General features: G+C 36.4%; 1 protein-coding gene, 1 long non-coding RNA gene and 3 gene segments (V, D, J or C); 1 reads left to right on the forward strand and 4 right to left on the reverse strand.

Moving 5' to 3' along the window:
• Positions 1-14,971, reverse strand: part of LOC132124356 (leucine-rich repeat-containing protein 4B-like) — an 87,727-nt gene that overhangs the window by 23,914 nt on the left and 48,842 nt on the right. The window lies entirely within an intron of this gene.
• On the reverse strand, positions 876-1,525 carry LOC132124414 (Ig lambda chain C region-like; the record flags this gene model as incomplete). The annotated part of the segment is given in 1 exon segment: positions 876-1,525. A coding segment is annotated over 1 exon segment (366 nt), but the record flags the coding sequence as incomplete, so codon positions are not given.
• LOC132124384 (Ig kappa chain V-VI region NQ2-6.1-like) lies at positions 7,021-7,748 on the reverse strand. The segment is given in 2 exon segments: positions 7,021-7,494; positions 7,590-7,748. Coding segments are annotated over 2 exon segments (399 nt in total).
• On the reverse strand, positions 8,699-10,579 carry LOC132124415 (immunoglobulin lambda constant 7-like). The segment is given in 4 exon segments: positions 8,699-9,135; positions 10,090-10,138; positions 10,326-10,387; positions 10,567-10,579. Coding segments are annotated over 4 exon segments (441 nt in total).
• LOC132124404 (uncharacterized) lies at positions 10,668-10,975 on the forward strand. Its single transcript, XR_009426754.1, has 2 exons — positions 10,668-10,782; positions 10,871-10,975. It is a non-coding gene; the product is annotated as an uncharacterized LOC132124404 (long non-coding RNA).

Genomic DNA, 14,971 nt, shown 5'->3' on the forward strand with positions numbered 1-14,971 from the left:
TTATTGTATTTAACAACAGGAAACCCAGGGACACACTATGCTAACATGTAAATATAACACTCTGATCTGGATATAATATGACATGCATAGGAAACGTTGGCTCAAAATTGTGAGGATTCACTCAGCTCAAAAACAAATGAAAGTTTCGTCATCCTTTACTCAACCTTGTGTTAATACATATGATTTACTTTCTTCTGAAGAACACAAAATACGTTTAGTAGAATGTTCAAACTGCTCCTTTTCCATAAAAAGGCCACTGGTTACGATTGTCAAGGCCCAGAACTGAAGAAAGTATCCTAAAAATAACATTATAATAGTAGTCCACACGACTTGTGCGCTATTACTTACTGAAGCCGAGTGTAAGAAACACAAGAAAAATCTTAAAATCTCCTGAATGTCCTTGCGGGTGATTATAAACAGATATCAAACAAATTAGCTGTGATTAAAGTTACATTTCTGATCTGAGATTTTGAATCTCAGTGACTTTTTTCACCTGAGTGACTCGGAGCACTTTTGAATCTGTTCACAAGGAACAGACTTGTTTTATTTACTTTCTTGCTTATTTATTATCCACAAGACTATACATTATATGCACTTGTACAAATTGTAGTACACAGCACATAGGTACTTTTGGTTTAGTATTTACACATTTTATAAATTATTAGATGACATTACAAGCCTCTTCTCTCTATTAGTCAAACTCAATTTATAGAATAACGACCCAGACAGCAAGCAGTTTCGGCCCAGATCCGGCCCACATCTGGCCTGCATGGATTTCACGCGTGCCAGATGTGGTCCGGATCTGGGCCAACACTATGTTGCTGTCTTGGGAGTCAAACTGTGAAACAATGTTAAAAGCATATTTGCATTTATGATTGTGTAAATGCAGGTGTTTTCATGGTCTACTGACTTGTTTTTATTTTATTTTAATTTTTTTAATGAGCTAGACCCGATTCAATGAATGGCAAGAAACTAAAATGAAACAAAAAGGGAAACAAATGAACAATTATTTTAATAAAGTCGCACATGTAGGCTTGTGTGAAGCACACAAAGCAGAGCAGATGCCGCTGAGAGCAACTGAAGCTGGATGTGGAGAATGAAGGAGTCGCTCATGTGCTGTTAGTCTCTGTGTGAGACACGAGTGAGAAGAGCAGCAGATCTACTCTGAACACTGCTGTCTCGTCACGTGTCCAGTGAGCGCAGGCTGGCCGCTCCGTGTGGCCTCACAGCTCACTGAGACGCTCTCCATCCACTCCTGCTCAGAGAGAGTCAGGCTGCTCCAGCTGTACAGACCGTCCTTCTCCAGGAGCCCAGCGCTGCTCTCCTGAGACCTGCTGCTCCCGTCCACCTTCCAGCTCAGGCTCCAGTCTGACGGGAAGCCCTCGCTGGCCACACACACCAGTGTCGCTGTCTTCTTTGAGGAGATCTCTGCACTGGAGGGCGGCAGGACGCTCACTTTAGGACGAGTGAAGCCTGACAAACACACAAGAGTCAACTCAATCAAGAAGAAACCATCTCTCTCCTTTCAGCTTCAGAAAAATATATGAACAATTAATACAGTGATTGACTTATTAAACTGCAAGTGACCTGAATTAAGTTTTAAAAAGTGTGTGATCACCAAAGCAATGAAAGTTTGGTTAAATATATTGATCTAAAGTGTCATTTTCATTCGCAACTTGAATGTACGTCAAGTTGCCAAGTCATGTAGGTCAATATAACTTTTGTCTAGTATGTTATAACTTTTTATTATAACAATTAAGCATCCATAATTTCCAGTTTGAAAATATCTGCAGGCTTTACTTCAACACACTAATCTGAAAATTTCAGTTTAATTTCTGTCTTAAATTTTCAAGTAAATCAAAGTGGTGCCAAAATGCTAAACTATTGTACATTTTATTTCAATGCAAATTTGCGAATGTGCAAATTTTTAACCATTTAGAATTTAATTATCAATGATGAAAAAAGAGCCGAAGCACTAAAAACTCACAAAATCAAGTTGAAATAACAGAAATGATTATAGTGCACTGGATGAAAACAGTGACTGTCTTCAGGTAAATGATGTGGAGTGTGTTTGCATATTGTTCAGATGCTTCAGTGCTCTGAGAGTGTTTATAGTGCTGTGAGTTTAACACTTCATCACTGACACACACAACAATCTTCATCAACATGACCTTCATCATCATCTGGACACTTTTATTCTGCTTCGTACTACAAGGTGACTAGTATGTATATCTGAAAATCAATTGAAGTATATATTTTATGTATATTACACAGCTTAAAATATGGCAAAATAATTTATGGACTCTAAAAATTTTGTTTTTCAGTGTCTAGAGCAGCTGAGATCACAGTCACTCAGAATCCATCAGTGAAAACTGTCACACCAGGAGAAAATGTTGTGATGAGCTGCAAACTCAGTAAACATTCAACCTGCGGCCCACCCTGTGTGGCCTGGTACTTACAGAAACCTGGAGAAGCTCTTAAACTCCTGATTTATGATGCAAGCAGCCGCACGTCAGGAACTCCATCTAGATTCAGTGGCAGTGGATCTCACAGTGATTATACTCTGACCATCAGTGGAGTCCAGACTGAAGATGCTGGACATTATTACTGTCAGAGTTACTACTGGATGAACAGTAAAAATGTGTTCACACAGTGATAAAGAGCCGTACAAAAACCTGTTTCAGTCAGAGTCACAGTTACTGAACTCAAACACTACCACTCACTACTGACACACAGAGACCAAACACAGAACTACACATGTTAAAAAAACTGAAATCAGATGTATTCTATGTGACAATGATTTGGTCAGTGACAAACAGGTTTGGCTTGGTTGAGAATATCAACTGATATGAATCAAAAAAAAAAACTATGGTGCCATATTTCTCAGGACCAGTGTTGTAGTTTTTGTGTTTTGTTTAGATTATGTTCCTGTTGCGTTAACAAGCGCAAGGTTGTGGGTTTGGTTCCCAGGGAACACATGTTAGGTAAAATTGTTAGCTTGAATGCTAAAAGCGTCTGCTAAATGTCATATCACCTTTTCCTCCCAGACTCCATTCCCCATAATGCTTTGCCCAGACTCATCAATGATTTCATTCAGCTGTTGTTCAGTTCATTGTCAATATAAGTACAACAGTAAGTACATACAGTACAGTGCAACAAATACTGCATTTGGTTCCTCACTTAAGTCTCAGAGCAGTTACATAATATAAATCTCTTCTGCTCTCCATGCACTCCATTTTTCAAACCATGATATGTATTTTTATCATTCTTATTTTTCTTCTTTCTTATGCATTCATATATATCCAAAAACAGCGGGACATAAATATGTTGCTGTTGAATAGTATATTTTTCTTCTAGTCAAATGTCTGAGTACAGTTCATTAAGTTCATAAGTGGTATAAGTCTTATAAACTACCAAAAGTGAAGTGAAACTCTTTCAGTTCAGAGCGTTTAACCGATCAAACAGAGAAACTGTGAGTTTGAGCTGAAAACCAGATTTGCATTGACAGCTTTAGTGATTCTGATGATCTCAGAATAGAGCAGCTCCGTCTCCAGAGACCATGTTCAAACCCCAAGAGCTTCAGTTCACATTTACTGCTAAACACAGCTGTTCTCAACTATTACAATCCATCAACAGCAGCTGAAACTTTAGTGAAGGACTCTGAAGGAAGGACACACTGATCAATGATGCAGTCGGACACAAATGTAAGGCGTTCAGAAGCTTTATTGAATGAACAGCAATGGCAGCACATTGAAAGACTGCTTGAGTATTGAGCTGTAAATCAGGAGACTGCTGTGAATCCTGCTGCTCTTCACTGGAGAAACATCAGCACTCGGAGCTCTTGAGGAACGTGGTCTCCCGAGCAGCTCCGTCATGTGTTACTCTGCAGACGAAGCGCTCGCCGGCTTCCCAGCGTGCTTTGCTGAGGCTCAGGACGCTGCTGCGGCTGTAGCGTCCGTCCTGCTCGCTCTCTGCGCTGGTCTGAACCCCCTCGGTGACCTCTGACCCGTCCAGCATCCAGCTCACCTGCGCCCCCTGTGGAGAGTAAGAGCTGAGCAGACAGAGCAGTGCGGCTGAGTCTCCAGAGATCTGCAGAGAAGAGGGAGGCAGCAGAGACACGGAGGGCTTCACTGTGGGACGAGCTGAAACACACAAACACACACAACTCAAACTCACTCTTAGCATTCTGACTCTCATAGATTTAGATATGGTAATGCTGTAAAAATCATAAACATTTCATCGTTACTGTAGTTTGACCTCACTGCCTTCATTTACATATATACCAGATAGATGTTGTCCTACATGAAATCTCCATTAAATAAATGTTCACCAGTACATCTAAATTTAAATTGGTTTTCTGAAGCAAACATGATATACCATACAAATTACAAGAATTTGTTATTTTTCTGAATTAATGTGTTTAACATTTTAAATGATTGTCAAAATTATTTCGAAAGCAAATTCATGATCATTTAGAAAACAAATTAATATTATAATTCATATATTCATTGTTTTTTTAAAAGATCATACTCACAATCACAGTTATATGGAAATGCAGATTAAAAAAAAAAAGAATTAACTAAATTTATTTTGTCTGATGATGATGCCTACAAAATGTAAATTATTTTGTCCATATTATCAAACCTTTGTGTTATTTCAACCAATTAATTAATAAGCAATGATAAATAATAATAAGATGTGAAATTATTAATGTTAAGTGAGATAAAAAAAATATGATTTTAAATGGAAAAATATTAATATGTAGTTATAAAATAGCAGACAAAATCTTAATAAATGATTAAGCAATTAAATTCATCAAGAAATGTTGGAATTAATGAATAATTAATTCTAATACTAATAATTAATATTTTCTCACTTTATTCTTCTTTAACTTCAAAAACATTTTATAACAATTGTTGGCAAATGTTTGCTTAATATATTGAATAATAACATCATACATTTTAATGATAGAATTGAAGAGACTTACTGATCACCAGTTTAGTTCCTCCGCCAAAAGTCCACCACGGTGCTTCATTCTAGTGAAAGCGTCGTACAAAAACCTCCGTCACACTCAAATGAACACAAACTCCACGACACTCACACACACTGGTATGAGACTCAACAGCAGCTCTTCTCTACAGCAGCGATGGATTTTTCTAGAAAGCAACATAAAACGCTCATCTTAAATATAATAGACTAAAATCGTTTGTTTTTAAAATCGTCAGAAAGCGAGTGACCGACCAGCCCGCCACCTGAGCACCGGACACCGATTCCCCTTGCACTCAGCCGGCCGGCAAACAGGATCACGCAGCACCGAGGACGAGCACCGGACACTACTGGCACCTTCACGTTCACAACCACTAATAAACACACCCTCCGGGGCTTTAACCCTTTATCACAGCCTGCCGTGTGATTCTTCAGCCCGCGACAACGTGTACATTCAAAACTGTCTATTGTAATATACCTGCACATACAACTGTAAATTTGTATATTGTTATTCCTTATTTACTTTACTATTTACTATTATTATTTAATATTATCTATATTTTTGCTCTGTCGCTGTCATTGTGTTGCACTGCGGAAGTTTCTGTCATAAAAACAAATTCCTTGTATGTGTAAACATACCTGCCAATAAAGCTCATTCTGATTCTGATACAGTATCATAGATGAAATCAGATCTGGACATCAGAAATTAAATGCTCTCGGCATCAAAGTCTGAATGAAACTGATCATTAAAACAGTGTTTGCAGAGTGAAGAATGTTTCAAAATCAACGTTTTTATATCACTGTATCTCTGAAGAAAATTGACTGTCTTCAGAAAAACGTTATTGTCATTTTCATTTCATCTTGCATTTTCATGCCTGATAAAGCAGTTTTTGAGAGCGAAGCGCTGCTTTTTGAATAGCCAATATCAGGGAATCCTTTATTTTTCTGGATCACTGCTGTGCGAAGAGAGGCTTGGCTGCCAGGCAAGACATAGTATTAACTTGCTAGTTAATTAAATTTACTTAATTATTTTGCTAGTTATCAGAAATAAATTTCTTTATTTTACAAAAGCACAATGTAGATACTATGAGTGCACACAAAAGTACACCCTTTACATTTCCGTATGATGTAGTACTCTTATCTGTATGAGCAAAAATGATGGCGTTTAAGCAGCCATTTATAGCTGCACTTGCATTCCCTGATAGCACATGTAGGCTACATCACAGAGATGTTTGTTTTTGACATCTGCATTGATATCTGCAAGATATCTATAAGATTTTTCCAAATAGATGTCAAATAGACATTTAGAAGATGCCTCGACGATGTTTATGATTTAGCATTTATGTAAAACTGACATCTTAAAGAAGTTTATCAGATGTTTGTACACAGCGGATGCTTTCCAGATGAAGTGATCTTTACCAGACATCTTGCAGATGTGTGGGTGCTATAGGGTATGATTGATGGGTTTAACTACATTTTCACCTCAAACTCACAGTTTCACTGTTTGATCAGTTACACGATCCAAACTGTATCAGCTTCAATTCTACTCATGAGAAATGAGTTATGTCTAATAAACTCATTATCAGTTTAAGATGTAGGAGCTATTTGAGAAACTCTTGAACAGAGGCTTGTTTCTTTTTAAAATGGTATTAAATTAACTATATTGTGGTCAGACTTGGATAAAAGAGGGTTGATTTTAGCTTTGTAGACATCTTTGATGTTGCCATAATATTTATCCAAAATGTTATTGTTCTGCTTTTGAATACAATTTGATATGCTTAAAGCAGCTCTGGATGCATTACCATTGAGAGGGATATACTGTACACAACACACATAATAACACTGCCAAACTCCCTCAGAAGATAAAAAAGGTCTCAGACTTAGACAGAAATATTTAGCATCAGGTGTACAGCTGGTTTCTTTCACTTTATATTTCACTGTGTATCTCTGATTCTGAGCATAGTTGAGTCAAGCCTGTCTGTCACAGGACAGATCCCAATCTAATAGAGCTGATTTGACTCCTGACTCAGTTGTGAGCTCATGTGTAGTTCTGTGTTTGGTCTCTGTGTGTCAGTAGTGAGTGATAGTGTTTGAGCAGCTGCAGCATCAGTTCAGTCACTGTGACTCTGACTGACACAGGTTTTTGTACCACGCTTTATCACTGTGGGAACACACGATCACCCGCACAGCTGCCATTATAATTTATTCTGCAGTGAAAACTCTGACAGTAATAATGTCCAGCATCTTCAGTCTGGACTCCACTGATGGTCAGAGTTAAATCAGTGTGAGATCCATTGCCATTGAATCTAGTTGGAGTTCCTGACGTGCGGCTTTTGGTCCAATAAATCAGGAGTTTAGCAGCTTTTCCAGGTTTCTGTAAGTACCAGGCCACACAGGGTGTTGTGCAGTATGCAGGACTACTGAGACTACAGTTAATCTCAACATTTTCTCCTGGTGTGGCAGTTTTCACCGAAGGACTCTGAGTGACTGTGATCTGAGCTCTAGACACTGAAAAACAAAACATTTATGAGTTCATTCATATATATTATTTGACAAATTATTAAAGGATTTAATATTGTTTATTTCAAATATACACTATTCACCTTGTAGTACGAAGCAGTATAAAAGTGTCCAGATGATGATGAAGGTCATGTTGATGAAGATTGTTGTGTGTGTCAGTGATGAAGTGTTAAACTCACAGCACTATAAACACTCTCAGAGCACTGAAGCATCTGATCAATATGCAAACACACTCACATCATTTACCTCAAGATAGAAGAGATACGCAATTTTTCTGTTATTTCTTAAATATCTTTGCTAATAATTTTCAATTTACCTTTGAAACCTCCGAAACAGACATTCATAATCCAAGTTAATAATCAGTTTCATTCAGACTTTGATGCTAAGAGTATTTAATATACCTGTGTTGCAGATTTTATATCATCTATGACATTGTGTAATACTGTATAATGGATGATTTAATATGCTTAAAGTGTTTTATTTCTATAGGTTTTATAGATTTTATTTTATTGATTTGAGAGTGCTCAATTAATCAAACGTGATTAACTCACTGTCTGCCGACAGCAGCTGCTCAATGAGGAAGCGAGAGAGAGAGAGAGAAAAGACTGAGAATTCTGATAAGCCATCGGACAATTTATATATACATTTCTTTCAGTTTCTTATTAAGCATCAAAATAGAAAATACATTCACCTGGAAGAAGGGGGCCCAAATCTCTGTCTTGCGTACATCCCTTAAAACTCTTCATTGCAGCACTACCTGCTGTGATCTCAGAATCAGAGAAAACAGAGTGTGTACGCTGATATATAGTAAACTATAAAGTTATTGTGTAGCAGCAGCAACATAAAGATAATCTTGAGCAGTTTCACAAGTAGCTCCTTCATCTCAAGCTGAAAATTTCTTACAACTAATTTCTCATGAGCAGAAGTGAAACTCTTTCAGTTCAGAGCGTTTAACCGATCAAACAGAGAAACTGTGAGTTTGAGCTGAAAATCAGATTTGCATTGACAGCTTTAGTGATTCTGATGATCTCAGAATAGAGCAGCTCCGTCTCCAGAGACCATGTTCAAACCCCAAGAGCTTCAGTTCACATTTACTGCTAAACACAGCTGTTCTCAACTATTACAATCCATCAACAGCAGCTGAAACTTTAGTGAAGGACACACTGATCAATGATGCAGTCGGACACAAATGTAAGGCGTTCAGAAGCTTTATTGAATGAACAGCAATGGCAGCACATTGAAAGACTGCTTGAGTATTGAGCTGTAAATCAGGAGACTGCTGTGAATCCTGCTGCTCTTCACTGGAGAAACATCAGCACTCGGAGCTCTTGAGGAACGTGGTCTCCCGAGCAGCTCCGTCATGTGTTACTCTGCAGACGAAGCGCTCGCCGGCTTCCCAGCGTGCTTTGCTGAGGCTCAGGACGCTGCTGCGGCTGTAGCGTCCGTCCCGCTCGCTCTCTGCGCTGGTCTGAACCCCCTCGGTGACCTCTGACCCGTCCAGCGTCCAGCTCACCTGCACCCCCTGTGGAGAGTAAGAGCTGAGCAGACAGAGCAGTGCGGCTGAGTCTCCAGAGATCTGCAGAGAAGAGGGAGGCAGCAGAGACACGGAGGGCTTCACTGTGGGACGAGCTGAAACACACAAACACACACAACTCAAACTCACTCTTAGCATTCTGACTCTCATAGATTTAGATATGGTAATGCTGTAAAAATCATAAACATTTCATCGTTACTGTAGTTTGACCTCACTGCCTTCATTTATATAAAATTTAATTTAAAATTCAATTAAAATTTAATTTAATTTATGCATTTAGCAGACGCATTTATCCAAAGCGACTTACAGTTCAATTTTTACCTTTCATGTGTTCCAGGGGAATGAACCCCCAACCTTGTGCTTGATAGCACAATGCTCTACCAATTGATACCACATAGATGCATAGATGTGCAAATTCATGATCATTTAGAAAACAAATAAATATTATAATTTATATATTAATAGTTTTTATAACACTCATGATCACAATTATATGGAAATGCACATTAAAAAAAATGAATTAACTACATTTATTTAGTCTGATGATGATAAAAATATGATGAAAAATATGAATTATTTTGTCCATATTATCAAACCTTTGTGTCATGCATTTAAAAATCTCTTAATAGTTCATTTGATCAAGAACTATGCATAAAATATATTAAGAAATAGTTAAATATACATTAAACTATTTCAACCAATGAATTAATAAGCAATTAAATGTTAGCGATAATAAGATGTGAAATTATTAATGTAAAGAGAAATTGAAAAAAATGAAATATGATTTTAAATGGAAAAAGGAATATCACTAAATATTAATATGTAGTTATAAAATAGCAGACAAAATCAAAATAAATGATGAAGCAATTAAATTCATCATGAAATGTTGGAATTAATGAATAATTAATTTGAATATTATTAATTAATATTTTCTCACTTTATTGTTCTTTAACTTCCGTAAAATTTTTATAATAATTGTTGGCAAATGTTTGCTTAATATATTGAATAATAACATCATACATTTTAATGATAGAATTGAAGAGACTTACCGATCACCAGTTTAGTTCCTCCACCAAAAGTCCACCACGGTGCTTCATTCTAGTGAAAGCGTCGTACAAAAACCTCCGTCACACTCAAATGAACACAAACTCCACGACACACACACACACTGGTATGAGACTCAACAGCAGACATGAATTATTAAAAAATGCAGCATAGAATGTTATTGTATAAAGGCTCATCACATTTTCAAGACGTGAATTTAAACTCTGCTGATTCTGTTTACCTGCTTTATAATGGAATCTTTAGCAAGATTTAGATGGTCATTCCATATTGGATGACCTCTGACTTGTTATACATGATCATAGATGATATAAAATCTGCACATCAGATATTAAATGCTCTCAGCATCAAAGTCTGAATGAAACTGATCATTAAAACAGTATTTGCAGGGCGACGCTCCTCCTTGTGAAAATGATCAATAAAAATTGAAGAAATAAAATTGCAAGCATGTGTATCTCTAAGACAAATTTCAACCATGGTTGACAATAAAGATGTATTGTATTATTGTCTCTTCAGGTAAATGATGTGGAGTGTGTTTGCATATTGTTCAGATGCTTCAGTGCTCTGAGAGTGTTTATAGTGCTGTGAGTTTAACACTTCATCACTGACACACACAACAATCTTCATCAACATGACCTTCATCATCATCTGGACACTTTTATACTGCTTCGTACTACAAGGTGAATAGTATTTTTATATATTTGAAATATACAATATTAAATATTTTAATAATATGTCCAATAATATATTTTGATGGACTCGTTTTAGGGTGTAAAGCTAAGATCACAGTCACTCAGAGTCCTAAAGTACAAACTGCCACACCAGGAGAAAATGTTAAGATGAGTTGTAAACTCAGTTCTCCAGTTATCAGTTCTCTAGACTGCACCCCACCCTGTTTGGCCTGGTACTTACAGAAACCTGGAGAAGCTCCTAAACTTCTGATTTATCATGCAACCAGTCTTGAGTCAGAAACTCCATCTAGATTCAGTGGCAGTGGATCTGACAGTGATTTCACTCTGACCATCAGTGGATTCCAGACTGAAGATGTTGCATATTATTACTGTCAGAGTTTTCATTGCAGAGTGCATAATTATGGTGACTGTGTGGGTGATTTTGCGTTCCCACAGTGATAAAGCGTGGTACAAAAACCTGTGTCAGTCAGAGTCACAGTGACTGAACTGATGCTGCAGCTGCTCAAACACTATCACTCACTACTGACACACAGAGACCAAACACAGAACTACACATGAGCTCACAACTGAGTCAGGAGTCAAATCAGCTCTATTTAGGGTGACCACCCGTCCCGCGTAGCGCGTGCGCGCACAGCGTTTGAAGCCCAATTCATGCGTCCCGCAAATTGAGACTGTGTCACGCAAAATTAATGCTTGCTCAAAAAAAGTTGATGGCTATATCCTCGAGCCCCAGGCAGCCAAACGAACACTACTTGACAGTTCAGCACGCTACTGCGAGAGCGGGAGCGAGCGAGTTTGAATGAGAGATGAAGTTTACATCTTTATTATTCCTGTTTTAACGTTTTTCTACATTATTTATATTAAAATATGTTATGTAGGCAATAACTCAGTTTACTATTTGACTAATTTACTGAGGTGGCATCGTTGTTAAGTTACAAAAATGATCATTTGTTGGATAATTTACATTTTACCGTTAATAACAGGTAGTGTATTCCGATGTAAAATTAACAGTCGCCTGTGGACGCTCAACAACCATCTTATCTGAGCTCAAAACGCTGCTTGAGCAAGTGTCAAGATACTAAAAGTAATAAATACATAATTATGAACGTTTATGTGTGTTTATTTTTGTTCTCAGTACGTAAACCACAAAGCTGAGACGGGAGGTAGGCTATGTATAACTGCAATATAAAGTAATTTTGAGTATTATTGCTATTATTATTATTTTCTAAAATTAGGTGGATGTAATATAAAAGTACACATGGCAATGTTTTTGCAACAGCTCCAAGTCTCACGCGCAGTGTAGGCTACGTCACTGTCCGAATCCGTTCACTTATTTATTTGTTCACTCCTTCCTGATGTAGTGAACTCAACTGCCATACACTATATAGGGATTAGTGAATGAGTGAATTCCCTTCCCTTGAGTTGTGATGTCAGACTTTTTTTTTTACTTTTCCTGTGGTGTTGAGCAACTACAATTCATTTTAATCCTATAATTTTATATTATTAATATTAAATTAATAAAATAGCTAAAGTAAATCGTAAGTGGAAGTGCATCTGTCAATTCTGTCATGAGCATACATCAGCAATTACACATGTTTAGGGGAATAGGGCATTATTAATATAGCCTACCATGTAAGGTGGTATGTGCTAGAAATGGGTAAACCACTATCAGTGAGTCTGCCCATGGGGTGTCCCACATTGTCCCTCAGAAACATACCCCTTGTCCCCCCTTGGGCTTATTAGCAGGTGGTCACCCTAGCTCTATTAGACTGTGATCTGTCCTGTGACAGACGGGCTTGACTCAACTATGCTCAGATTCAGAGAAATCAGAGTGTGTAAAGTGATACCAAATCAAAGAAACAATAATACCATTGTGCATTACACTCATATCCAATTTTAAAGTTATATAATCATTGGGTAGCACCAGTAAGCTAACATAAAATTGATCTTTAGCAGTCAGGTATAGCTACTTTATCAAGCTGATTATTTTATTTAATGTTTTCTTTTTTTAATCATTATCTGACTTATAACTCATAACTCATTTCTGATGAGCAGAAGTGAAACTGTTCCAGTTCAGAGCGTTTAACCGATCAAACAGAGAAACTGTGAGTTTGAGCTGAAAATCAGATTTGCATTGACAGCTTTAGTGATTCTGATGATCTCAGAATAGAGCAGCTCCGTCTCCAGAGACCATGTTCAAACCCCAAGAGCTTCAGTTCACATTTACTGCTAAACACAGCTGTTCTCAACTATTACAATCCATCAACAGCAGCTGAAACTTTAGTGAAGGACTCTGAAGGAAGGACACACTGATCAATGATGCAGTCGGACACAAATGTATTGAATATTCAAACTTTTTTTAGGTTTTATTTCCGTGCATTGTATTGGATGCATGTTCTACACAGACCATATGAACCAGCATCTGTGGAAAATCATCATTTGTGTCCAAGTTTGTAATAATTCAGTGCAAAAGATGGAAATATACAGAAGCCAAGATCTCCACTAATCTTTAGGAAACTGATAAATAATAATAATATCACTAACTGAAATGAATGGCCTTATAAAATAAATCATGAAAAAGATTTAAAAAAACAGATGTTTTAGGGGACAGAAGTAACATTACTGTAGTATACAGCATGCTACAAAATAAAAGTCATGATTAAGTAGCATTCAGAGAAGGTCTTAAACAGATTAATGACATGATAGATGGATGAATGGATGGATGGATAGATAAATAGATAGATAAGTATATATATTTAAGAATAATTAGTATAGTAGTAACAAATGATGCACAAAATCTGCTTTTTACTGTGTATTGTGGATATTTGTATTTAATTTTATTTTGTTTTATATCCCAGAATTGCAGAAGCTTACATCAAAGTGAGAACAGGGAGAAAATGAAGAGCACAGACAGTGAAAAAAAGCGACTTAAGGAGCAAATGAGAGCTGGCGGAAACCTAAAAACCTTTATTTTTAGATTAATTCTAGACTTTAAAAACCCTAATGGCCTGCATGGTGCATTTTTTAATTTACATATGTGAAACTGAAAATGCAGGATTACAAAACGGCATTAGCAGACTATATAATGAAATACACATGAACAGTAATATATATATATATATATATATATATATATATATATATATATATATATATATATATATATATACATATATATATAAAGTGATACGATGTTTCACAGTGTAAAAAAAGAAATAAGCCACAGTATTACTCAGTCTCCCCCTCATTCCTCTTTCTTGAGTATTAAGCAAGACGACTGTCTTCCCACCCAGAAACCTGGCAGAATTTTCTCCTTTATGGGGTTTTTAAACCTGTGAAGAAGTTTGACTTCCCTTTTCTTTGAATCTTTCTATGTCTCCACGGTGTAGAAGCAGAGCAGACCAGCGGGCTGATCCACATACACCCTCCTTACACAGCACCTGCACACACACACAGGAATGTGTGTTAATATTTTGGAAAGAGGGCATGAGAGAGACAAAGGCAGCAGAATTATCTGCTGTGTGTTTGTGAGTTGTGGCCCCTTCAGAATTTGGGAATGCATGCACCAAAGTATATAATATATTATACAAAAATATATTTTTCATGGTGTATATTTGTTGTAATGATAAATGAACATAAAGACCCTCACTAAATGAATGCACTGTAAATTATTATTGTTGTTAATAATAATAATAATCAAAAATAATAATTTACAATGCTTTCATTTTGGGTTTTTCTGTGCTGGTAAATAATAATAATAATAATAATAATAATAGCATTATTGTTGTGTCCAATATTAGTGCATTTTTTATGATTATACTGGATATTCAATGTTATTAAATATAATTAAATTAAAAATATTATTTGTTTTAAATCAAATAATTATTTTCAGAAGTTATGCAAAAATTAATGTTTTGGAAATTTTGAGATGGGGTAAAAAATTATCTCGATTAATTCTGATGGCTGAAATCTGAAAATATAATTTTCAGATGGTGAAAATATTCTTCCTTACACATAGCACAAGTAGTGAAACAAGTAATTTACTTAAGTAAAACTTGCTGGACAAATTATTATTATGGACTTATAATAATCAAAAACAATTATAACAAAAATAATTTATTGTTTAATATTTTTATTATTAATAATGATCACTTATCAGTGCAGAAAAAAAACAATG

The sequence above is a fragment of the Carassius carassius genome, chromosome 42, assembly GCF_963082965.1.
Source record: "Carassius carassius chromosome 42, fCarCar2.1, whole genome shotgun sequence".
NCBI classification, from domain to species: Eukaryota; Metazoa; Chordata; class Actinopteri; order Cypriniformes; family Cyprinidae; genus Carassius; species Carassius carassius.